We start from the raw sequence: 20,628 nt of genomic DNA, 5'->3' as shown, positions 1-20,628 counted from the left end.
TTGTGTCTCTCCTTTCTTTGCACTAGCACTTATGCACTTTATCACCAATAATTTAAGATACAAGGCATTTATATAATCTATTTTTATTGATTTTTACACAATATTTTTATACAGCATTTTATAAGATTGCACTTTAAAATTTATTTATCTATTTATTCACGGCACACATTAAGTGGTATCACCATTCACGCTAAGCAAATATAATATTGCTATTTCTTGAAAAACGGTAGCGCCGTTCACAACCCCACTTGCACTATTTTATTTCCAACCCAACTTGTTGGGTTTGGTTGTTGGCAGCTCACACCGTCTGTTTCTGCATTCACCTTATTAATCCATAGCGCTGGTCACCTTTGTTTTAATTATTTGAGGAGACCGTTGGTCTACCTCGAGGGTTTTTTTCTGTTGGGTTTTCAGTTGAGTCTCATCCTTTTGTCTGATGAGCCTTTAAGACTTCTAGTCGGCACCGGTTGGGGCTTCTGGATTGGATTTTGATTTCCGTTATCCCACCCCTCATTTGTGGCACTGCTTTGGGACGTCCCAATTGATATTAATCAAGAGGACTGCATCTGTCAATGAGCGACAGAGAAAATTGGATTTTTGTAAGAACTTACCGTAAAATCCTTTTCTCTTAAGCTCATTGACAGACGCAGTACCCGCCCCTCTATTTTGAGTTGGGTTGGGTTGAATTCTCTGACACTGCTTTGTGACATAACTAACATCCTGTAGCAGGGAGAGAGAAGATGTACCCCCTGGGACTGCCCCCAGGGTGTGGCCAGAACGTTTTTTTCTCCTAGTGTCCTACTCCTGTAGAGGGCAGTATAACCCAATTGATATTAATCAAGAGGACTGCGTCTGTCAATGAGCTTAAGAGAAAAGGATTTTACGGTAAGTTCTTACAAAAATCCAATTTTCTGTGCGCTTGTGCTGATTTCCTCTTCTCTCCTTCCCACCAGCTGCTGTAAAGCCATCAGGCAGGGTTCGTACGGTCATTAAAAACCTGGAAAAGTTATGGAATTTTGAGATGACACTTTCCAGGCCTGGAAAGGTCATGGAAAAGTACGATTTTAGAAATGTTTTGGAAAAGTCATGGAAATCTGGGGAGGAGCGGGGGGGGGGGGAGCGGCGGGGGGAGCGGATGCTTAAAACTTTATTATTGCAAATGTATTATTTTATTTTATGTTTGTGCACATTGATTTCCGGGTCCGCAGCAGCCGAGGAGTAGATCATGCACTAAGCACCAATCGCTGGCAGCGGGGAGGGCCGGGCCGCGGTTTGCCTGGATGTGACTGGCCAGCAGCAGCAAACCAATCACAGGCGGCGGAAGCGTCACTGGAGGGCGGGCCGCATGAACGTGATGATGATGATGCAGAAGGGGGCGGTAACCGTTTCAGTCACGTTCATGCGGCCGGCCCGCTCTCCAGTGACGCTTCCGCTGCCTGTGATTGGTTTGCTGCTGCTGGCCAGTCACATCCAGGCAAACCGCGGCCCGGCCCTCCCCGCTGCCTGTCATTGGTGCACGATCATTTCCTCGGCTGCTGCTGGCCAGTGATTGACCGTAGGGCAAACTGCGGGCACCTACTGTACCAGTCCTACGGGAATGTTAAAAATAAATGTAAATAAATAATTAGGCATCCAATCCTGAGTCGCCTTTCTGTGAGAACTCTTTTCTGCCTCATGGGACTGTTAGGTTTGGCCTAAGAATAGTAAGCGCCGCATTTTGTCCAGCTGCACCTTCATGTCTGCCACCTGAACAGCTTTATTTGGGCAAGCAGGAGCACCACTGTTCTTTCTCCCAAAAGTAAGTGCCGCATTTGTGCACCATCAGATCTGTGCCATCCATACCAGTCTGCCTGCACCTCATGACTGTTGCTTGGGCCTAAAAAGATTACTGTGCTGCATTTTGTTCATCTCACTGTCTGTGCCATCCATACCAGTCCGCCTGCACCTTATGACTGTGGCTTGGGCCTAAAAAGATTGTGCTGCATTTTGTGCCATCCATACCAGTCCGTTCACAGTTACAGTAATGCCAGGGAAATGCAGCTTTAAAAATGTATGGCTTCATGACGAAAAGTATGAGAGGTGGCTGGAGAAAGATCAGGACCCGGGACGTGCTAAATGTACAGTGTGTCGTAAAACATTTGACATTTTGAACATGGGAGAGGCAGCGCTGTCTAGCCACGCTAAAGGTGCAAAGCACCAGTCTGCAGCTGCGTGCTCGACCACTTCCAATCCGATCGCTGGCTTTTTCACCCGTGCGCCTGAAGTGACACCTGCTCACAGCTGCGGCAGCGGTGCTTCCACCTCATCCTCTGTAAAACAAGGGACCATTTTGAGTCACGCTGTATCCAGAAACGAAACTCTAACAGCAGAGGTACTGTGGGCTCTAAAGGTGGTTAATTCACACTATTCATACAAGTCTTGTGAAGACACAGGTCAGCTTTTCCAGACTATGTTCCCAGACAGCAAGATAGCGGCCAGCTTTGCATGCGGCGAACGTAAGTGTCATTTATATTAGTAAAAATATGCTGGGTGTGACATAGATTTTCTTCTTATTTAACACGTATACATAGACATTTCATGAAACATTAGGTCATGAATATTTACGTGAAGTCATGGAAAAGTCATGGAAAAGTCATGGAATTTCATTGGTGAAAATGTGTATGAACCCTGATCAGGGGATCATTTCAGGATGGAGAGGGGGAGGGGGGGTGGTAGGGGGGGCAGTAAATATGGCATATTTACTGACCCCTTCTTTTTATGAATGAACACTGTAAGTGATTGGTAGTTTGATACTACAATATTTACTATGCTTCAGTTTGTGAATGAAAAGGGAGCACCGGTAGTGCAGCTTGAAGAGAAAGGATGAGAGATTACAGAGAAAGGATTAGGGATCTGTGTCCCCAGTTATTTTCTCTGTTTAACCACTTGCCGACCGCCGCACGCCGATCTACGTCGGCGGTCAGCCCCTCACAGGCAAAGTGACGTAGGGCTACGTCACTAGCTTGTGAGGGTCTAGGGAGCGAGCGCGCGCCGCCGGAGGCGCGCTCCCGCGTGGTCACGGACCCCCCCGTGCGTGTGACCGGCGGACATCGGGCCACTCTGCGATCGGCGGGGGAGAGGGAGAAAGTCAGGCAGCTTGTGTAAACAAGCTGCCTGTCATTCTCCCCTCTGTATGAGAGCTGATCATATGGATCTACTATGTAGATCCGTTGATCACTCTGCATACAGCTGAAGCCACAGCCAATCACAGTAAGAATCACGCCCCTAGGGACACACACAGCCCCTCCCTCTCAAATAAAGTTAACCCCTTCACTACCAGTGTATTTTTACAGTAACAGTGCATATATATATAGCACTGATTACTGTAGAAATGTCACTGGTAACCCCAAAAGTGTCAAAAATGTCAGTCAAGGGTCCGATCTGTCCGCCGCAATGTCGCAGTACCGCAAAAAAAATCGCAGATCGCCGCCATTATGCGTTAAAAAAAAAAACAACAAAAATGACAAAAATCTTTCCCTTAGTCAGTAAACGCAATAACTTTTGCGCAAACCAATCAAAATACGCTTTTTGCGATTTTTTTTTTTACCAAATTTTTACATTTTTTTGGGGGGGAATTTCATATAAAAAAAAGGGAAAAATATTGCTATTTTTGCAAAATTGACGCTCTTTTTTTGTTTATAGCGCGTGATCAAAAAATCACACAGGTGATCAAATACCACCAAAAGAAAGCTCTGTTTGTGGGAAAAAAAGGACGCCAAATTAGTTTAGGTACAGCGTCGCACGACCGCGCAATTGTCCGTTAAAGTCACGCAGTGCCGAATCGCAAAATACCCCCTGGTCGTTTAGCAGCCAAATCCTCCGGGGCTTAAGTGGTTAAAAAATGAGACATCGGGGGGGGGGGGGCTGTTTAGATTCCTGCTACTTCACCCCCCAGCATTGTGACAAAAACAATTGTAAAATATAATTTCAAAAATAGTAAAAAAATAGTTCAAGGGCTCATTCACATGGGTTCATAAACATTGTTAATGAGAGGTTTCTTTGTACGGCTGGAGCCACCTGTTTCTCTATGGGGATACAATGCCTGTGTAAAACACAACCTAAGATCCTAAATTGACAGGTGTGGGTGAGTGGCCCTGAATGCACGCTTTCTGTTTTCAGGACCGTACACCTGCAGCCACACACCTGTCAAATTAGGACCTGCGGCTGTGTTCATGCAGTCATTACATCCCCATAGTGTAACATAGGCTGCCTACATACAGCTCCTACCACGTTAAAAAATAAACACTGATTCATACTGTGAACTCCACAGCACCCATGTGAATAAGCCTCAAGACCTCTCTTACACACTTTATTTATTAACTTAATACATTTTGACCTTTTACATTTAGCAGGTATTTTGCAAGTTAAGTTGTGTTTTTGTCCTCTAAAATTAATTGAGTGTGTTTTTTTTTTTTTTTTTTTTGTAAAAAGAAACATTTAATGTTAGAAAACCATAGAAAATAAATAGTTTCTTTTTTTCCTCACAAACTTTATAACCATTAAGGAGTGAACATACATAAGAAATAAATCTCAGTAACAAAAGATACAGAGGAGTAACGTGGAAAGGAGTTGTTCCCTTCAGTCATTACACTTTCAAAATATTTGCATAGTCCATTTCTTTTAGGAATTTAACCCGATTTAAACAACAGAATTGCAACTTGGCCCAAGTAGAAATAAATGAAATGCTTGGTCTCATGTGTGACGTAGCTGCCAAAGTTTCTGCCCACAATGCAGTGCCATGTAGGGTTATATTTCTTGTCAAATTCCTTCTTGATGTGGGCAGCGATGTCCTTCTCAATGTTGTACTTCTCCAGGGCCTGGGTGGCACACTCCACCGCATCCTGCTGCATCTCCTCCGACATGTCAGCATTCTTAATGACGGCTTTCCTCTCACTCATGGTGGCAGTGTTCCCGGTGTTCTCTCTCCAGTCACCGCGTTGTCCCACACACTCTAATTGAGTGTGTTTTTAGCAAAAATAAAGTATAGTTACATTTTTATTTTTTTTCTGGGGTGGGGGTATTGTCAACTAGCTTGTACAGAGCCCTGTGATTTCTAGCAGAAGCCCTTGTTGAAACAGTGAGGCTTAAAAAGAGGCCTTCGGGATTTGAAACTGAAAAATTTACATTTTTACTGTATGTACTTCTTTGCCGACAAGGGAGAAAGTGTATTGTCTCAAATTGTATCATTTTCCATTGAAACAAGCTCCTTCTTTAGGCCCAGTTCACACTGGTGCGACATGGGATCCGACTTGTGAGAGCACAAGGCAGATGACATGTGAAATTCAATGTTTCCCTATGAGAGCTGTCTTAACTGATCCTACACAAGTTTGTCCGACTTTTAGAAAAGGTTCCTGCACTATTCCGGTCCACTTTGATACAACTTCAATGGCATAGAGTGTAGAAAATCACATTACGTTGGATTAAAGTTGGACTGAAGTTGCAGGGCAAAGTCAGATCTGAAATTGCACGACTTTCATGTCGGAGCAGTGTGAACCTGGACTCTGTGCTAATATTACATCACCGATAGAACTTCAAAAGGGGTTTATAGCCTGACCCGAATTTTTAGTTCATATTGAGGGTATACAAGATGGATAAGAGTGAACCAGTTAAATGCCACAATAGAACACCATGCCTTATAGATATAAATTAGGGGTTGCTAATCATACATTTTTTATTTGACATTTAAAGGAGTCCATAATATTTTGATAAAAAGTCCACAAAAAGCAAGGATGTGTAAAAATCAAAGCTATACCTATACTGTACTTGCATAGAAAGCTATTTGACAAAAAGTCTCTTTTTGGATGTTGGATCGACTTTTTCGGCTGCCTTTGAAGATTTCCACTACTAAATTTGCTGGACATAAATTCTCACCCTTGCTTTAGTGTGATTCGTGTCTTATTGAGCTGTATGTAGCTTTTCTGTGATATATAAATGAAACATTTTGGGAATAATATTCTATACCCTGTGTGAGCACAACAATGGCAATTGAGACAAAATTACACAGTAGCCACAACTTTATAATGAAAAGGTCAACTTTTTATTTTTTCTGTAATGACATCTTTTTGTTTCTTTTAAGCTTTGTATTAACAGTTCAGGACATGTTGGTTCCGTAGGTTGGAAGAAATGAAAAATTTCTTAGAAAAAGTTTCCTATTATCCATGTTTTTTTTTTTTGTTCTCTGAAGCTGCTGTGAAGAGTGTATCGGAAATGACCAAGATCTGTTACAGTCAAGTCAAGTCATGTTTCTGTAAATGCAGCAAAATTCTTGGTAGTCTCACAAGAGCTTGACTGATAGGTCTTGACAAAATAGCCACAGAGGCTTGTGCAGTTTTATTCAGGCTACTGTATGTTGATGTAATTATATTTGTTGCAAACAGAATTGCTCAGCATTTTTTAAACCAGTGCACAATTCTGCTTTGTATGTAAGTAACTTGTAAAATTGTGTCCAGTCTATGGATGGATCATATCCTGTTATGTCAAGCTCCTTTAGGACTAAAAACGATGTTTCTGTATTGACAAAAATGTTATGACTTGACCCAAATCATTACTGCTGATAAGCTTTTAACAGTTTTACTTACTTACTCTTTACTACATTATAAGAGCTGCCACTATAAAAAAAATGGACCAATAACATTCCCAAGGGACAATTTTGTCGTTTAAGGTGCAATTGTACCAGACACAATGACTATGTAGCTGAGAGTCATCTCCTCAAAGCCAAACTAATGGACAAAGGTTACCCTGTTTCTCTCATAGACCAAGCATATAATATGTATCTCACAGATCCTCCTCCTGCCAAACCCCAAGACACATTTGATCAATCTGTTCGTTTCACCACTAAATTCCATTACAAACACAAGAAAATGTAACCGATCCTCCGAAAACATTGGCCTATACTTTTGGAGGATCCTCATCTCAAATCAGTCCTCCCCCGCACACCTCGAGTCACATATAGAAAGGCCCCTAACCTTAAAAATAAAATCGCACCTAGCAAGCTTAAAACTATTAGGGACATTACCCCCTGGACGTGCCTTATACCACTACAAGGCATGTACCGGTGCAACAAGTCATTGTGCAAAACTTGTGTATATGTAAAACACGGTAAAAAACAATTTTCAACCCACAGTAAAATCTACAACCTCGATGATTTCTACAATTGTTTCTCCAATTTTTTAGTCTACTGCCTTAGTTGTCCTTGTAACCTCCTCTATGTAGGGCGTACCATTTGTCCTCTCCGACAGAGATTTGGGGAACACAGGAGGAAAATAGAGGAAGGAAAGGACAAACATAGTGTTCCCGCCACTTTCTTAAGCATCATGAAAAATCTACCACAGGCCTAGAGGTATGGATTATAGAGCAAATATCCAAGACCTCTCTGAAGCTGAAAGATTTCACAAACTCTGTGAACGCGAAACCTTTTGGATTTATTCCCTCAACACACTTTCCCCCAATGGATTGAACGAAGAATTAGAGGTATCCACCATTCTCTAATCAGTCAATTTACGTTCAACCCCAGATACCCCATACAGCTCTAGCCTTCTGTTTTTGGCCCACTCTGTTTCCCCCCCCCTCTTCCCCTTCCAACACCCCTCCAGTTGCATCTATTTAGTTATAACCAAGTAAATATCCCCTGCTCCCATCATATTACTATGTATCCCTATCCCTACACATTTCCAGTTTGCATTTCCCACACCACCCTTATCTCATTTTTGTACATTATTTTATATATTTTTTTCTTATTTATAATTCATTTTATTTTTTATTTTTCAATTTTTAATTTAATTTTTCCATCCTTAGATATTTTTTCATTTAATTTTTTTCTATATACATTTTTTATTTTTATTCATTTTCCACCTTGTCTCTCACTCATTTTATTTTCATTTTATATATTTTTCCCCCTATCATTCTTAGTTACATTCCCACTCATCCGTTGTTTTTATTTTTCATTATTATTATTATTATTTTTATGCTAATCCCATATTGAATGATATTTGCTTTTATTATTTGTTTTACCTTTACCTCCATTTTCATCCGAAATTTGTTTTTCCAATTTCATTGCATTTTCTTTTGAGCCCACTAAAACCTATCATTTCATTTTGATTTTTTACCTCTCCCCATCATCTATTAATTTCCTCACTCCTAATTTTCAATTATTCATTTTATTTATCTCCCAGATCCAACATTTATCCCCATTTGCTCTCCCCCCCTTTTTTTTTTTCCTTTTATTTTTCCCCCCTGTTATTTTTTTCTCCCTCCCTCCCCTTTCATTTGATACCTATTATTCTACAGCCAGTCATTCCTCACCCCATTCCTTTCAGTTCCCTCTTTGTTTTTCCCACTTTTATTATAAATGTTTCTTAATTAATTGTATCCTGTTTGCATAGTCTAACTTGTATAGTCTGAATGATCCAGCCCCTTTTTGACCTCTAGAGGGTCTCGGAGTGCACGGATGGCCATTGCATAAAATAGTGCTACTCAAACTGCGATAGCACTTCGCTTTTTTCTCCACTAGAGGACACTAGTCCTGTGCATATAAATTGGTCCTGATTTCCCCTTCCTATCACCTGACTTGAAAAAGGAGTGCACGCTGGTATTCCACCGCAGTGCGCATGCTCAGAAACGCGTCGTCATCACGCCGGAAGATCCTGTGGACGGCCTGTGCGGCTCACCCTGCGTTCCATCGTGCGGTCTTGGACTCAGTTTCATGCCCGTGACACCACTCCACCTTCTGCTGGACAGGAACAGGAAGAACTGAGACGAATACAGACCCCCAGCGGTGACCCCAAGCCTTCGCATGGACACTGAAAGGACCCACCTCACTCACCATTACTTACCTTGATGTAAGTTTTTACTATTGTTTGTCAATTAAATACTACAGTCTTAACTAAGAGGCGCGTGTTTTTTCTCTTCTTGTTCAACTATGTAGTGCAAGGGCCTGCCTGATTGCATACAAATTGAAAATATGTAGGTCTGACCTCATATTATATGGTTTTGGTAAGGCTGAAGGAAAAAAATCTAAAGACAATTGTATAGTGTTTATCCAGCTTAGCAATCCTGCTCACCCACTGACCCCCACTGTGACAGAGGGCATGGGTTCTTCTCCCCATACTGTCACATTTTGAAAATGGTGCATCTGGGCAAACACAGTCCTATCATTGATTCACAGTAATCTGTGAATGGATAAACTACAAGTCCCTTCTGCCACTGTGTTAGACAGACTTGTAGCATCAATGTACTGCAAGTGCACTGATCAGCACGCTTGTAGTTCATTGACTATTCTATGGGCAGAGAGCTTTAGGCAGTGTGTGTGGGAGCCTGGCATTGCACCCGTGATCCACTGATTGTGGTGCAATGCTCTGCAGGCTCCTGTCAAAAAAAAATAAATGCACAAAAAGGTGCATTTATTATTTTTTTTGAAAGATGAACTTAGCCGTTATCTTGAGAGTCCTTCCTTGCCCAGGCTTCCTTCCTTCTGGGTCTCGTAAGCTCGGTCACCTGAATGGTCCAACCATGGTGACGTCACTCATCGCAGTGGCACACGGAGCGGGCCGTAAATGTGGTCTGAGCTGCACATGCGCAAGCTCAGATCACATTACTCGCTGACAGGAAAGGGAGGAGATTTATGACATAAAAGACCTCTAGGGTCTCTTCTGTTACCCTGCCTGTCAGCTTATTTTAACCACTTGCCGACCACCGCACGACTATATATGGTGGCAGTCAGCCCCTTCTGGCAAAGCGACGTACCGGTACGTCGCTCGCCCATGAGCCTCTCGCTCGTTCCCTGACATCCCCGCGTGAGTGACTGGTGGCTCCGGTGTCCGCAGGTCACTCGCGATCTCCCGCTGCAGAGGGAGAAAGGCAGGCGGCTAATGTAAACAAAGCCACCTGTCATTCTCCCTGGTGTCACGGCGTGCTGACATCATTTCCTGGAGTGTCCAGCTAGTGCGGACGTGTGCAGCCGTCCGGCCGGCGGCTTGTGCAAGCAAATTTATCCTTCCTGCATGTGAGTTTGGTAACCTTTATTTAATAAAATTTGTTACGTTTTTACACTGTGGCGCATTTTTCCCTTTAATGTTATTGATACAAATTGGGGCTTACTTTCCTGGAGTATCTCGTGTAAAGTACCAGTCATCCTCCTGACTTCAAGATATCTTACAAGCATTAAGTTTGCAGTCTGGTAAGGGGCAAATTTATCGGTGGTGGATTGCTCATCTGCCTATTAGTGTGTTCTATAAGCCTACCATTTTCATCTTCTGGTAAGGAGTACCTATAAGTGCCTCTCCTCCACTGGGTTCACCCCCTTATTTTAGATCCTTTGCTCACTAATCTCTAGTTCTGGTAAGCACCGTGATTATTGGTGACGGATTTCTCTATTCCCGATTCTTCAATCACCTTGTGACTTATTAAGGATTTGTTTTTTCCTTTTTTCTGTTTCCGTTCACACTGGTGTTTGAGTTCACTGGTGATTTATTTAATGCCAACGTATTATCAGTACAATGCATGTATTGTGGGGTTTTATGCTATGGCATTTTTTCTTTTCTTTGATATGATTCCACGTCATTTATTTTTGGGAGCCTAACCACGGATATCTACAAGACAAGTTGTCAAGATCCTTGATTTGGATTCCTTGCTTCACATAAATTATGTTTTGGTAAGCATATTTCCATTGGGAGTCTGGATTGACATCAACTGTTTCTACACATCACTTATAATTTCACAATTTTTGGACTGTTATGGACATTTATTTGGTCTATGATCAATGAATTACATTTCTTGATTATTGGTCCCTGATTTTACTTATCACCTATAATTTAAATATTCACCAGGTTTATGGACATTAATTTGGTCTATCTAATAATGAGCGCGACTTGATTATTTGTATTTATGTAAGGGTGTGGTCACACTTGAAGCTGCAGCTATTTAATATTTTTTCATTAGCGCGGTTACTACACTATTAATTACATTCTCCCTGGTGTAACTGCAGAGATCATATGAAAAAAATCGCAGATCGCCGTCATTGATAGTTAAAAAAAAAAAACTAAAAATTACATAAATCTTTCCCTTAGTTAGTAAACAAAATACTTATTGTGATTTTTTTTTACCAAAAATATGTAGCAAAAAACAAATTGGCCTAAAATGTTAAAACATTTAGAATTTTACATTTTTTTGGGGGGGAATTTCATGTAAAAAAATGTGAAAATATTGTTATTTTTTCAAAATTGTTTTTTTGTTTATAGCGCAAAAAGTAAAAATCGCACAAATGCCACCTAAAGAAAGCTCTGTTTGTGGGAAAAAAGGACGTCAATTTAATTTGGGTACAGTGTCGCGCGACCGCGCTATTGTCCGTAAAAGTCACGCAGTGCCGAATCGCAAAATAGGCCCTTGTTTTTGAGCAGCCAAAACCTCTGGGGCTTAAGTGGTTAAAATTTTAACTTTGCTTCCACTTTAAGCATAATCATTTTTTTTTTTAAATGGGAGTCTGCAGGACTTTCCTGAAGACCTCAGTTGGCAATTAGAATAATTTTTCTCAAGTTTGGGAAATTTTATAGAATATGTTTGCAAGCGATGGGAAAAAACAGGAACTGAAAAAGGACCTTTGTACCGAGAGCCCTAGTGATCTTACAGTTTATAGTGTTTATTAGCAGTAAAGGTTAAAAGCATTGCCCCAAACATGAAATGTCTTTTTAGTGTACGTAATGCAGAAATGTAAATTAAACAGGTATGTTCCTTTTATGCGTCTGACTTCTGTTTCAGAAGGTTTAATCATGTAAAATATATTTAACACTATGATCGTTATTCAGGTGGAAATACTTTCGGCGGCAAGACAGCTTGTTAATGTAATGTTATGATAAATCTCCAATTTGGTGTTTGTATTTCCAATTCATTTGAAAGCTACACACTGGAGAACTAATTAGCAGAAATGTATGGCCCAGGGGACCACAAGACTTTACTTCAAGCCCCGCAAAGCGGCCACAGGATACGTTTGGAAGAAAATAAGCCTTAGCAGTTTTATTTTGATTGATTGACTTTGATATGTTGTTTCCTTAAAAGAGGAGAAATAGAAATGCAGCATAAAATTTGTCTAGAAGTAACAAGGCAAACATTCTGTGTGTGGCATTGGCTTTGTTTAATCCATGATAATAAAGCTGTCGCACAATTCATTGTCAGAGGCTGGTTTAATGAAAATATGAGGATGAAAGGCTAATGTGAAATTGCTTTCTGCAAAATCTGTTTGTTAGTTTGTTTTAACTGTTTGGCAGATATAATGTACATTGTGAATAAAAGCATGTGTTAAAAAAAAAAAAAAAAAAAAAAAAAAGAAAAGAAAGAAAAACAGCTTATATGAAGCCCATAGAAACCAACTAGATTTCAGTTTATTATAATCGGGTTAGGAGTTTCTAATGCATTGTGCACTGCTGTATTCGTCCGTGTTATTTTGTTCCCCTCAATGCCGATCTCTCCTGAGATGGTCGGCACATCACTCTGTAGCCTGTCAGAACAAGTTGTCACCCCCCATGAAAATCTATAGAGATTTCATGATCAGATAGAGAGGTGTCTTGAAAGTATATGCATGGCAGGTTCTGATCTTAGATTAACATAGTTCTTAGAACTGAATGCCTTAGGATCACAGAAACATAGGAAATTTCAAATATCTTTTGGACCGGGTTCACATATATGCAGCCGCGGTTCCCAGCATGGGGTCCAGTGCGTTCCTGTTCACCGGTTTAGGTGCAAATCAGGTCTGAACTTTTTGTCTGAATTCACACCTGAACTCGATCCAAACACTCACAAGATCCTTTTGGAATGTGGCTGCACCGAACATGTGTGAACCGACACCATTGAGAGCTGGTCACATTCACGTCATGCGAGCTAGATGCAGGGAAATCTGCATCCGATTTGCACATGTTAACCCCGTCTAAAACTTTTATAAACCAAAATCTATTTGTATACAAGCATGCTATTCTTGCTTGGGAATTTCTTCCTTACCGACTTTAAGTAGTATTTTGTAGGTAAAAGGGTTATAGCACATGTGTGCAGTGTTAACAGAGAACAAAGCTTCTAGATTGTAAGCTCTAAGAAGCAGGGCTCTCTAATTCCTCCTGTATTGAATTGTATTGTAACTGTATTGTCTTCTCTCATATTCCAAAGCACGGCACAAACTGTTGGCGCTATATAAATCCTGTGTAATAATAATAATAATAAAGCAATGTTCTGGTTATTAATCCTTTTTTAAGCCACACCCACTCTTATGTGCAATCTTTCCCTTCTCACCATTTTTTTATTCTTACTAGTGGCTTTTTTTTATCCTCCCACTGACACTGGCTCAGAAGTATTTTTAGCTCCCACTGATGCAGAGACATTTTTTACCCTCACTGACACGGATGCAGCGTAATGCATCCACCCACTGACATTGATGCAGTATAATTCTTCTTCCTTCTGACACTGATGCAGTGGCAGTTTTTCCTCCAAATGGCACAGCAGCATTTGTTTTCCTCCCAATAGTATGGACGCAGTGACATTTTTTCCCCACGGACACTGGCACTGCAGAATTTTCTCCTTTCACTGGTGCAGAGATGCAGAGACATTTTTCCCCTCCCATGTACATTTATGCAACGCAAGTCATTCTCCTGCTTACATTGATGAAGGGACATTTTTCCCCTACTGACACCACTGGTACAGGAACATTTTATTTCCTCGTACTGATTCTGGGGCATTTCTTTCTTCTCCATGTGACGTAACGCGTACGGGGGGGAGGAGCTACCCATCCTGACGTCACCTGCTGTCATCTCCTACACAAAGCCAACTGGACACTGGCATTTTCTCATGCGGAATTGTACCCGTTGGAATGTAAGTGCACTACCAATAAAATTGCATTTTAGTGATACAACGGATCGCTCTTAGATTTATTTTTCCATTTTGCATCCGTATATGTTCCTTTCACTGTTGGGAGCTTCGGTGGATTGATTGAAGCTGCCTCTGGTCCTGTGTTACCTTAGCTGGAATATAGGAAATCTGCTGGAATACTGCAGCCTCTCTACTGATACTGAATGCAAAGATATGCCTAGTTGACCTGCTGGTAAAACAGAGGTCTAGGCTTGAGGTGAGGGCAGTGGCTTGCTTTTGGGTGGAGGTCCATCACCTGAATTGGATTTTTATTCCATTTCTTCTTCACTGGCTACTTCAGCTTCCCATACACATGGGACTTTTGGGCTCACTTGCCTTTTAAAAGAACTTTTTTTTTATGCCATTATTTATTGTGCTGCACTTATTTGTATTACAGACTATGGTGACATTGAACTACTCTGATGAAAGTATATAAGAAGAAAAAAGTTTAATATAAACTTAATGTATGTGTGTGTGTATATGTATATAGGTGTGTGTATTTGTATATATATATATATATATATATATATATATATATATATATATATATATATATATACACACACACACACATACAATTAGGTCCATATATATTTAGACGCAGGCACAATTTTAGCTTTTTTATAAAGTATTTACCAAAACATTTTCAAGCTATAGTTATATAATATATATGGGCTGAAAATATACACTCTCCGGTTTAAATTGAGGGTATGTACATCCAAATCAAAGGAAGGGTTTAGGAATTACAGCTCTTAAGAATAGCCACTCTCCCTTTTTCAAGGGACCAAAAGTAATTGGACAATTGAATCAAAAGCTGTTTCATGGCCAGGTGTGGGCTACTCCTTCATTATTTCCTCATCAATTAGGCAGGGAAAAGGTCTGGAGTTGATTCCAATGCCCCGTACACACGTTCAGATAATCGGACGACTTATCGTTCGCTTTTTGTTGCATGAAACTAACATCAAATTCAACAATGCGTACAAACCATATGATTTTTGTCGTATGATTCTGGAAAAGCTTCCTGGTTGCTTAGCTACGTATCAGATGGTGCAAAACAAAAACAATGGCAGCCAGGCTTTTTCCGTGCTATTTTAGTGTTTTTGAGAATGCGCGGTCTTTGTCGATCAATTTTTAGCGGACGCATAGTGTACTGATGAAACGATTGTGAGGCTGTCGTACGACAGAAGTTTTCCTGTTTGTCCCTTCGGATTTTGTGGGATGAACTGTTGTGATCGGCTGTCGAAAGCTGTATACTAACGATCAGATTATTGTGCGATCAGGTCGAAAGCGAGTTTTGTCGTACGATTATCGGAAACGTGTGTACGGGGCATTACTGTGGTATTTGCATTTCTATTGCTGTGAACCCACATCATGCATTCAAAGGAGCTGTCCATGCAAGTGAAACAGGCCGTTGTAAGGCTGTAAAAATGAAATAAATCAATCAGAGAGGTAGCAGAAACATTAGGAGTGGCCAAATAAACAGTTTGATACATTCTGAGGAAAGAAGAAAGCAACTGTTGAGCTCAGCAACTTAAAAAGGCCTGGGCGCCCACGGAAGACAACAGTGGTGGATGATCGCAAGATCCTCTATGGTAAAGAAAAACCCATTCACATCATCCAGATAAGTGAAGGACACTCTCCCTGAGGTGGGCGTGTCATTGTCAAAGTCTACAATCAAGAGAAGACTTCACAAGAGCAAATACAGAGAGGGATCATCACAAGGTGCAAGCCATTTATAAGCCTGAATAATAGAAAAGCCAGATTAGACTTTGCCAAAAAAAAATCTAAAAAAGTGAGACCAGTTCTGGAAAAGCATTCTTTGGACGGATGAAACTAAGAATAATCTGTACCAGAATGACGGGAAGTAAAAAGTGTGTAGAATGCTTGGAACAGCACACAACATTACCTGTAAAACATGGTGGAGGCAGTGTGATGGCATGGGCATACATGGCTTCCTGTGGCACTGGGTCATTGGGGTTTATTGATGATGTGACAGAAGACATAGGCAGCGTGTGCAGTGTTTAGCCCAGATTCAGCCAAATGCAACAAAGTTGATTGGACGGTGCTTCACAATACAAATGGACAATGATCCAAAACACACTGCAAAAGCAACCCAGGAGCTTTTGAAGGAAAATAAGTGGAATACAGTAAAACCTTGGATTGCGAGCATAATTCGTTTCGGAAACATGCTTGTAATCCAAAGAACTCTTATATCAAAGCAAATTTCCCCATAAGAAATAATGGAAACTCAGATGATTCGTTCCACAACCATTTATTCATAAGTCCTTCAGTTTATAGTCCATATAAAAAGATTATAGCATTGCGATAGGTTATATAACCATAAAATGTCCATCCACAAATAGGCGCTTCCACAAGGGGATTAGAAGCAAAATCCAGCAGGAGCTACCGAGTAGCAAAGAGAAGAGAGGCGCCTCTAAGTGTAGCAATATGGTTCAATTTAATGAAGGTACCACATTTAGCAACTCACATGGTTGATGATTGGAACAGGCACATCTAAGGATGCAGGCATCCAGGCTAAAGCTGTCCACATAGACCATCCTCCGCACTTAGAGGCGCCTCTCTTCTCTTTTATACTCAGCTGTGACTGGAGGCTACTTGTATATCAAGACATCGCTTGTATATCAAGTCAAAATTTATTTGAAAATTTTGCTTGTCTTGCAAAGCGCTCTTAAACCAAGTTACTCTCAAACCAAGGTTTTACTGTATTCTGCAATTGATGAATCAATCACCTTTTCTCTATCGCTCATTGACAGACGTAGTCTTCTTGATTCTCAAGAGCTGGGTTATGTTGTCTCCGCAGGAGTAGGACTAGGCAGAATGACAAAACGTTCTGGCTCCACCCTAGGGGGCAGTCCCTGAGGGTATATCCTCCCTCTCTCTGCTACAGGGAATCAGTTTTTTTCTGTCTAGTCAGGAGTAAGGACCTAAGTTCCTTGCTGGGATCTTTTGGTCCTGGCAAGACTTTTTTTCTTTAAGAAAAAGACATTTTTTAGGTAGTTTTCTCCAGTGTTTTTTTCCTGTGAGATCTTCAAGCAAAAATGCCGGACTGGGCGACACTTGTGGTCACCCCAGCCGGCCTACGAGCGCGTGCAGACCAGGCATTGCGCTTGGTCGGCCGCGACATATTCAAGTAAGTATGCGGGGCCGGGCGACGGGCTGGATGTGAGATCCAGTGGTCACCCCGGTTTCTGCCTAAAAGCGCGTGCAGACCAGTGCACTGAGTCGGCCGCGACGGAGTCCCAGTAAAGGGACTGACTTTGCGAGTTAAAAGCTCGCTTGGACGCCAGGACCAGAGAGTCGAGGCGTCCACAAACCCCCACCTCGGTGGAGAGGGTATTATGAAGAGAGGGTGCCAATCGGTTCGGTATGGTGAGTAAAACGTTCCCTTTTTTCCTCATTTATGAGGCAGTATATATTATGGGCCCCTCCATATATGGTCAGTATATATCTGACACTTACAAGTCCCCCTTGTAATACAGCATGTGTTTGTGGGAAGTGGACTTGGTTCAAGAGCTAACACTCTACCCAGCAGACTGTAACATTACAGCAAACATAGGAGGTATAATCCTACCTTATGTGCAGTGTATCTCTGTAGATCCATATGTCACCTCTCAGCAGAGTGCAGGTGGATGTGCTGGGAAGACGATATCGGCGGTCCGCCGCCATTTTGCCGTAGACCGAATGCATGTATGTCCTCAGGTCACGCCGGCCGCCATGTTTTTGGAGTCTTATGTCTCTTCTATGGGGGCGGCCATGTTTTGTGAGCCCAGCTTCCTCGTGGAGGGCTGGGAACGCCGGAAAGCGTACACAGGGGGCGGAGCCACGCCTTCTGCCCGGGAAAAAGCAAACAGCTCCTTCCAGTCTGTGTAAGACAGACGCTGGCTGCAGTTTGTTGGAAACTGCACTGCATCGGTTGGTGAGCCTTGGGGGTCCCTCTCTCTCTCTCTGGGATCGAGAAGCAGGTACTCTGAGGGGCGCTATTGCGCTAGGGGGAGACACACAAAAAAAAAAAAAAAAAAAAAAGTTTTTTTGTTTATTGCTGGCAAAAGTGTCCTGTATTAACATGGACCCTGCCACTCATGTATCTCCTCCGGATCCCCTCGAGGGGTCTGCGGGATCCTCCAGCACCCCATTGACAATTGAATCTTTGTCAGCTATTATGGAAACTTTTGTGTCCCGGGTGGAAGTGGCTTGTCAGGGACAGGGCGCAAGAAAGCGACCCCCGCCTAACCCCTTATTATCTGAAACCTCGGATTCAGACTCTGAGCCTATTTCTGCAGTTGCAGGTACTTCATCTGGTATTGGTGTCTCGGGTCCTGTCTCTTCAGACAGTGAGGAGGATGTTTCGGCATCTGCCATAGCCCGAGAGGAAGCGTTGGTAAACGCACTCATTGTATCTGTTCAAGAGACTTTAAGGTTACAGGGTATTCCATCAGAAATAGCTGAAACTGAGATCCCTTTTGGGACTAAAAAGCGCATCAAAGTGGCAAAGGTTTTTCCATTGCCCAAATGTTTTGGCAATCCAATCGATGAAGAATGGCGTCTGCCAAAACGCACTTTTAATATTTCCAAACGCATTGACAGGCGTTATCCGTTTGAGGAAACCCTTATTAAGAAATGGACAGAACCACCTGTGGTGGATTCACCTATTGCTAGATTGAATAAAGCCACGGTTATTCCTTTAGAAGATGCTCCGTCTTTTAAAGATCCAGTGGATCGCAAGATAGAAGCTATGTCTCGCACCATGTTTTCCTTGATTGGATCAGCTTTCAGGCCAATAATTGCTATTGGACTGGTTTCGCAGGCTGTAACTGAATGGACCAAGTGGTTACGCCGGGACTTAGAAGAAGTCCCTCAGGCGGTATCAGATTTGTTGGAACAAATGATACAGGGGTTACAGTTTGTATGTGATGCGGCGTTAGACGCCACTCCATTAATGGCGCGAGCATCAGTCTCAGCAGTGGTTCTCAGGCGTACACTGTGGCTAAAAGGTTGGATAGCCGACCAAGGTTCCAAAAAAGCATTGGCTAATATCCCCTTTTCAGGAGAGCGTCTATTTGGAGCCAACTTAGATGAGATCATTAAGGATCTCACCGGTGGAAAAAGCACCTTTTTACCGCAAAATTTTAAAGGTAGAGGAACTCGTCAAAGACGAGGGCCTTCTTTTTCTGCTCACAAGAGGTTTTTTCGTCCAGCGGGTGAAAAAACTAAGTCCTCCAAAGCTCCTGCAGGAGGCGTCAGGGGTCGTTGGTCGGGCAAGCAAAAGCCCGCCCCCTCCAGACCTGAAGATAAACCATCCAAAGCCTGAAGGTGCGCCCCCACCCATAACTGGGGTGGGGGGACGTCTTCGCCGGTTCCCGGATCCATGGCTTTCCAGAATCCCGGACAAATGGGTTTGCGAAGTCATAAAGTCAGGGTACAAGATCGAGTTTCGATCTCTCCCACCGGCGCGATTCTTCCCTTCCAATATCCGACTATCTCCGGATCGTCTAGAAGATCTGCGGAGAGCAGTCACAGATCTACTACAACAAGGAGTGGTAGTCCACGTTCCTTGGACAGAACGGTTTCAAGGGTTTTATTCAAACCTGTTTACAATACCCAGGAAAGAGGGCAAAGTGCGTCCAATTCTGGACTTAAGAGCGCTCAATTCTTTCGTCAACATAAGAAGATTCAGAATGGAGTCCATTCGCACGGTAGCAGCCTTCCTGCATCCAGGGGATGTCCTAGCGTCCATAGACATCAAGGACGCCTATCTTCACATTCCCATTTTCGCAGGACATCAGCGTTTTCTACGCTTTTCCGTAGAGGAGAACCACTATCAGTTTGTGGCGTTACCTTTCGGTCTCGCCACGGCTCCGCGGGTCTTCACAAAGGTGTTGGCCCCTATGTTGGCACTTCTGCGCCAAAGAGGTATATCGATTCTAGGTTACCTAGACGATCTTCTGCTTCATGCAGAATCTCCTCAGACCTTGCTACAAAACATAGAAATTACTATGATTTCTTTACAGGAATTCGGGTGGCTGGTGAACCAGCAAAAGTCATTTCTGGTTCCCACCCAGAGGCTCGAATATCTGGGTCTAATTCTAGACACAGTCAGGACGAGAGTTTTCCTTCCGGTAGGGAAACTTCGAAAGATTCAATCAGCAGTCCAGTTGTTACTGTCCAACAGCTGGTCTTCCCTTCGGACGTGCATGAGGGTTCTGGGGTTGATGGTGGCTTCATTCGAAGCAGTCCCATTTGCCCAGTCCCATACCCGAATTCTTCAGCAAGAGATTCTTCTCAGATGGAATCGGAATCCGGAATCCCTGGACAATCAGATACGATTGAGCAAACAGACCAGAGAGTCTCTGGTTTGGTGGCTTCGGTCTCCAATGCTCAGCCAGGGAAAGTCATTTCTGCCAATATATTGGACGATAGTGACCACGGATGCCAGTCTATCCGGATGGGGAGGAATTCTTGGTCAATTATCTGCCCAGGGACTTTGGTCCCCGGAAGAATCCAGATTACCGATAAATGTATTGGAACTGAGAGCGATCAGACTTTGTCTGATTCACTGGACCGAGCAGCTCCAGGGCAGCCCGGTGCGGATCCAGTCGGACAATGCCACGGCCGTGGCTTGTGTCAATCATCAGGGGGGCACCAAGAGTGTCCGAGCGGCCAAAGAAGTGGCTTGCATTCTTCGCTGGG

At 42.5% G+C, this 20,628-nt stretch overlaps 2 protein-coding genes across 2 annotated transcripts in view; one reads left to right on the top strand and one right to left on the bottom strand.

The window, feature by feature from the left end:
* The window catches only part of PUDP (pseudouridine 5'-phosphatase), a 495,084-nt gene that overhangs the window by 137,222 nt on the left and 337,234 nt on the right, over positions 1-20,628 (top strand). The window lies entirely within an intron of this gene.
* On the bottom strand, positions 4,505-4,986 carry LOC309546100 (dynein light chain 1, cytoplasmic). Its single transcript, XM_082245619.1, has one exon. It carries the CDS (start codon positions 4,935-4,937, stop codon positions 4,668-4,670), a length of 270 nt encoding a protein of 89 aa, XP_082101745.1. The 5' UTR covers positions 4,938-4,986; the 3' UTR covers positions 4,505-4,667.

The sequence above is a fragment of the Pelophylax lessonae genome, assembly GCF_965119305.1.
Source record: "Pelophylax lessonae genome assembly, chromosome: 2".
In the NCBI taxonomy this organism is placed as follows: Eukaryota; Metazoa; Chordata; class Amphibia; order Anura; family Ranidae; genus Pelophylax; species Pelophylax lessonae.
Note: the sequence above shows the minus strand (reverse complement) of the source record. Positions and strands in the feature narration are given on the sequence as shown.

Bases quoted from the DNA above. Each gene is read 5' to 3' on its own strand.
- LOC309546100 (XM_082245619.1), bottom strand. From the start codon at position 4,937: ATGAGTGAGAGGAAAGCCGTCATTAAGAATGCTGACATGTCGGAGGAG.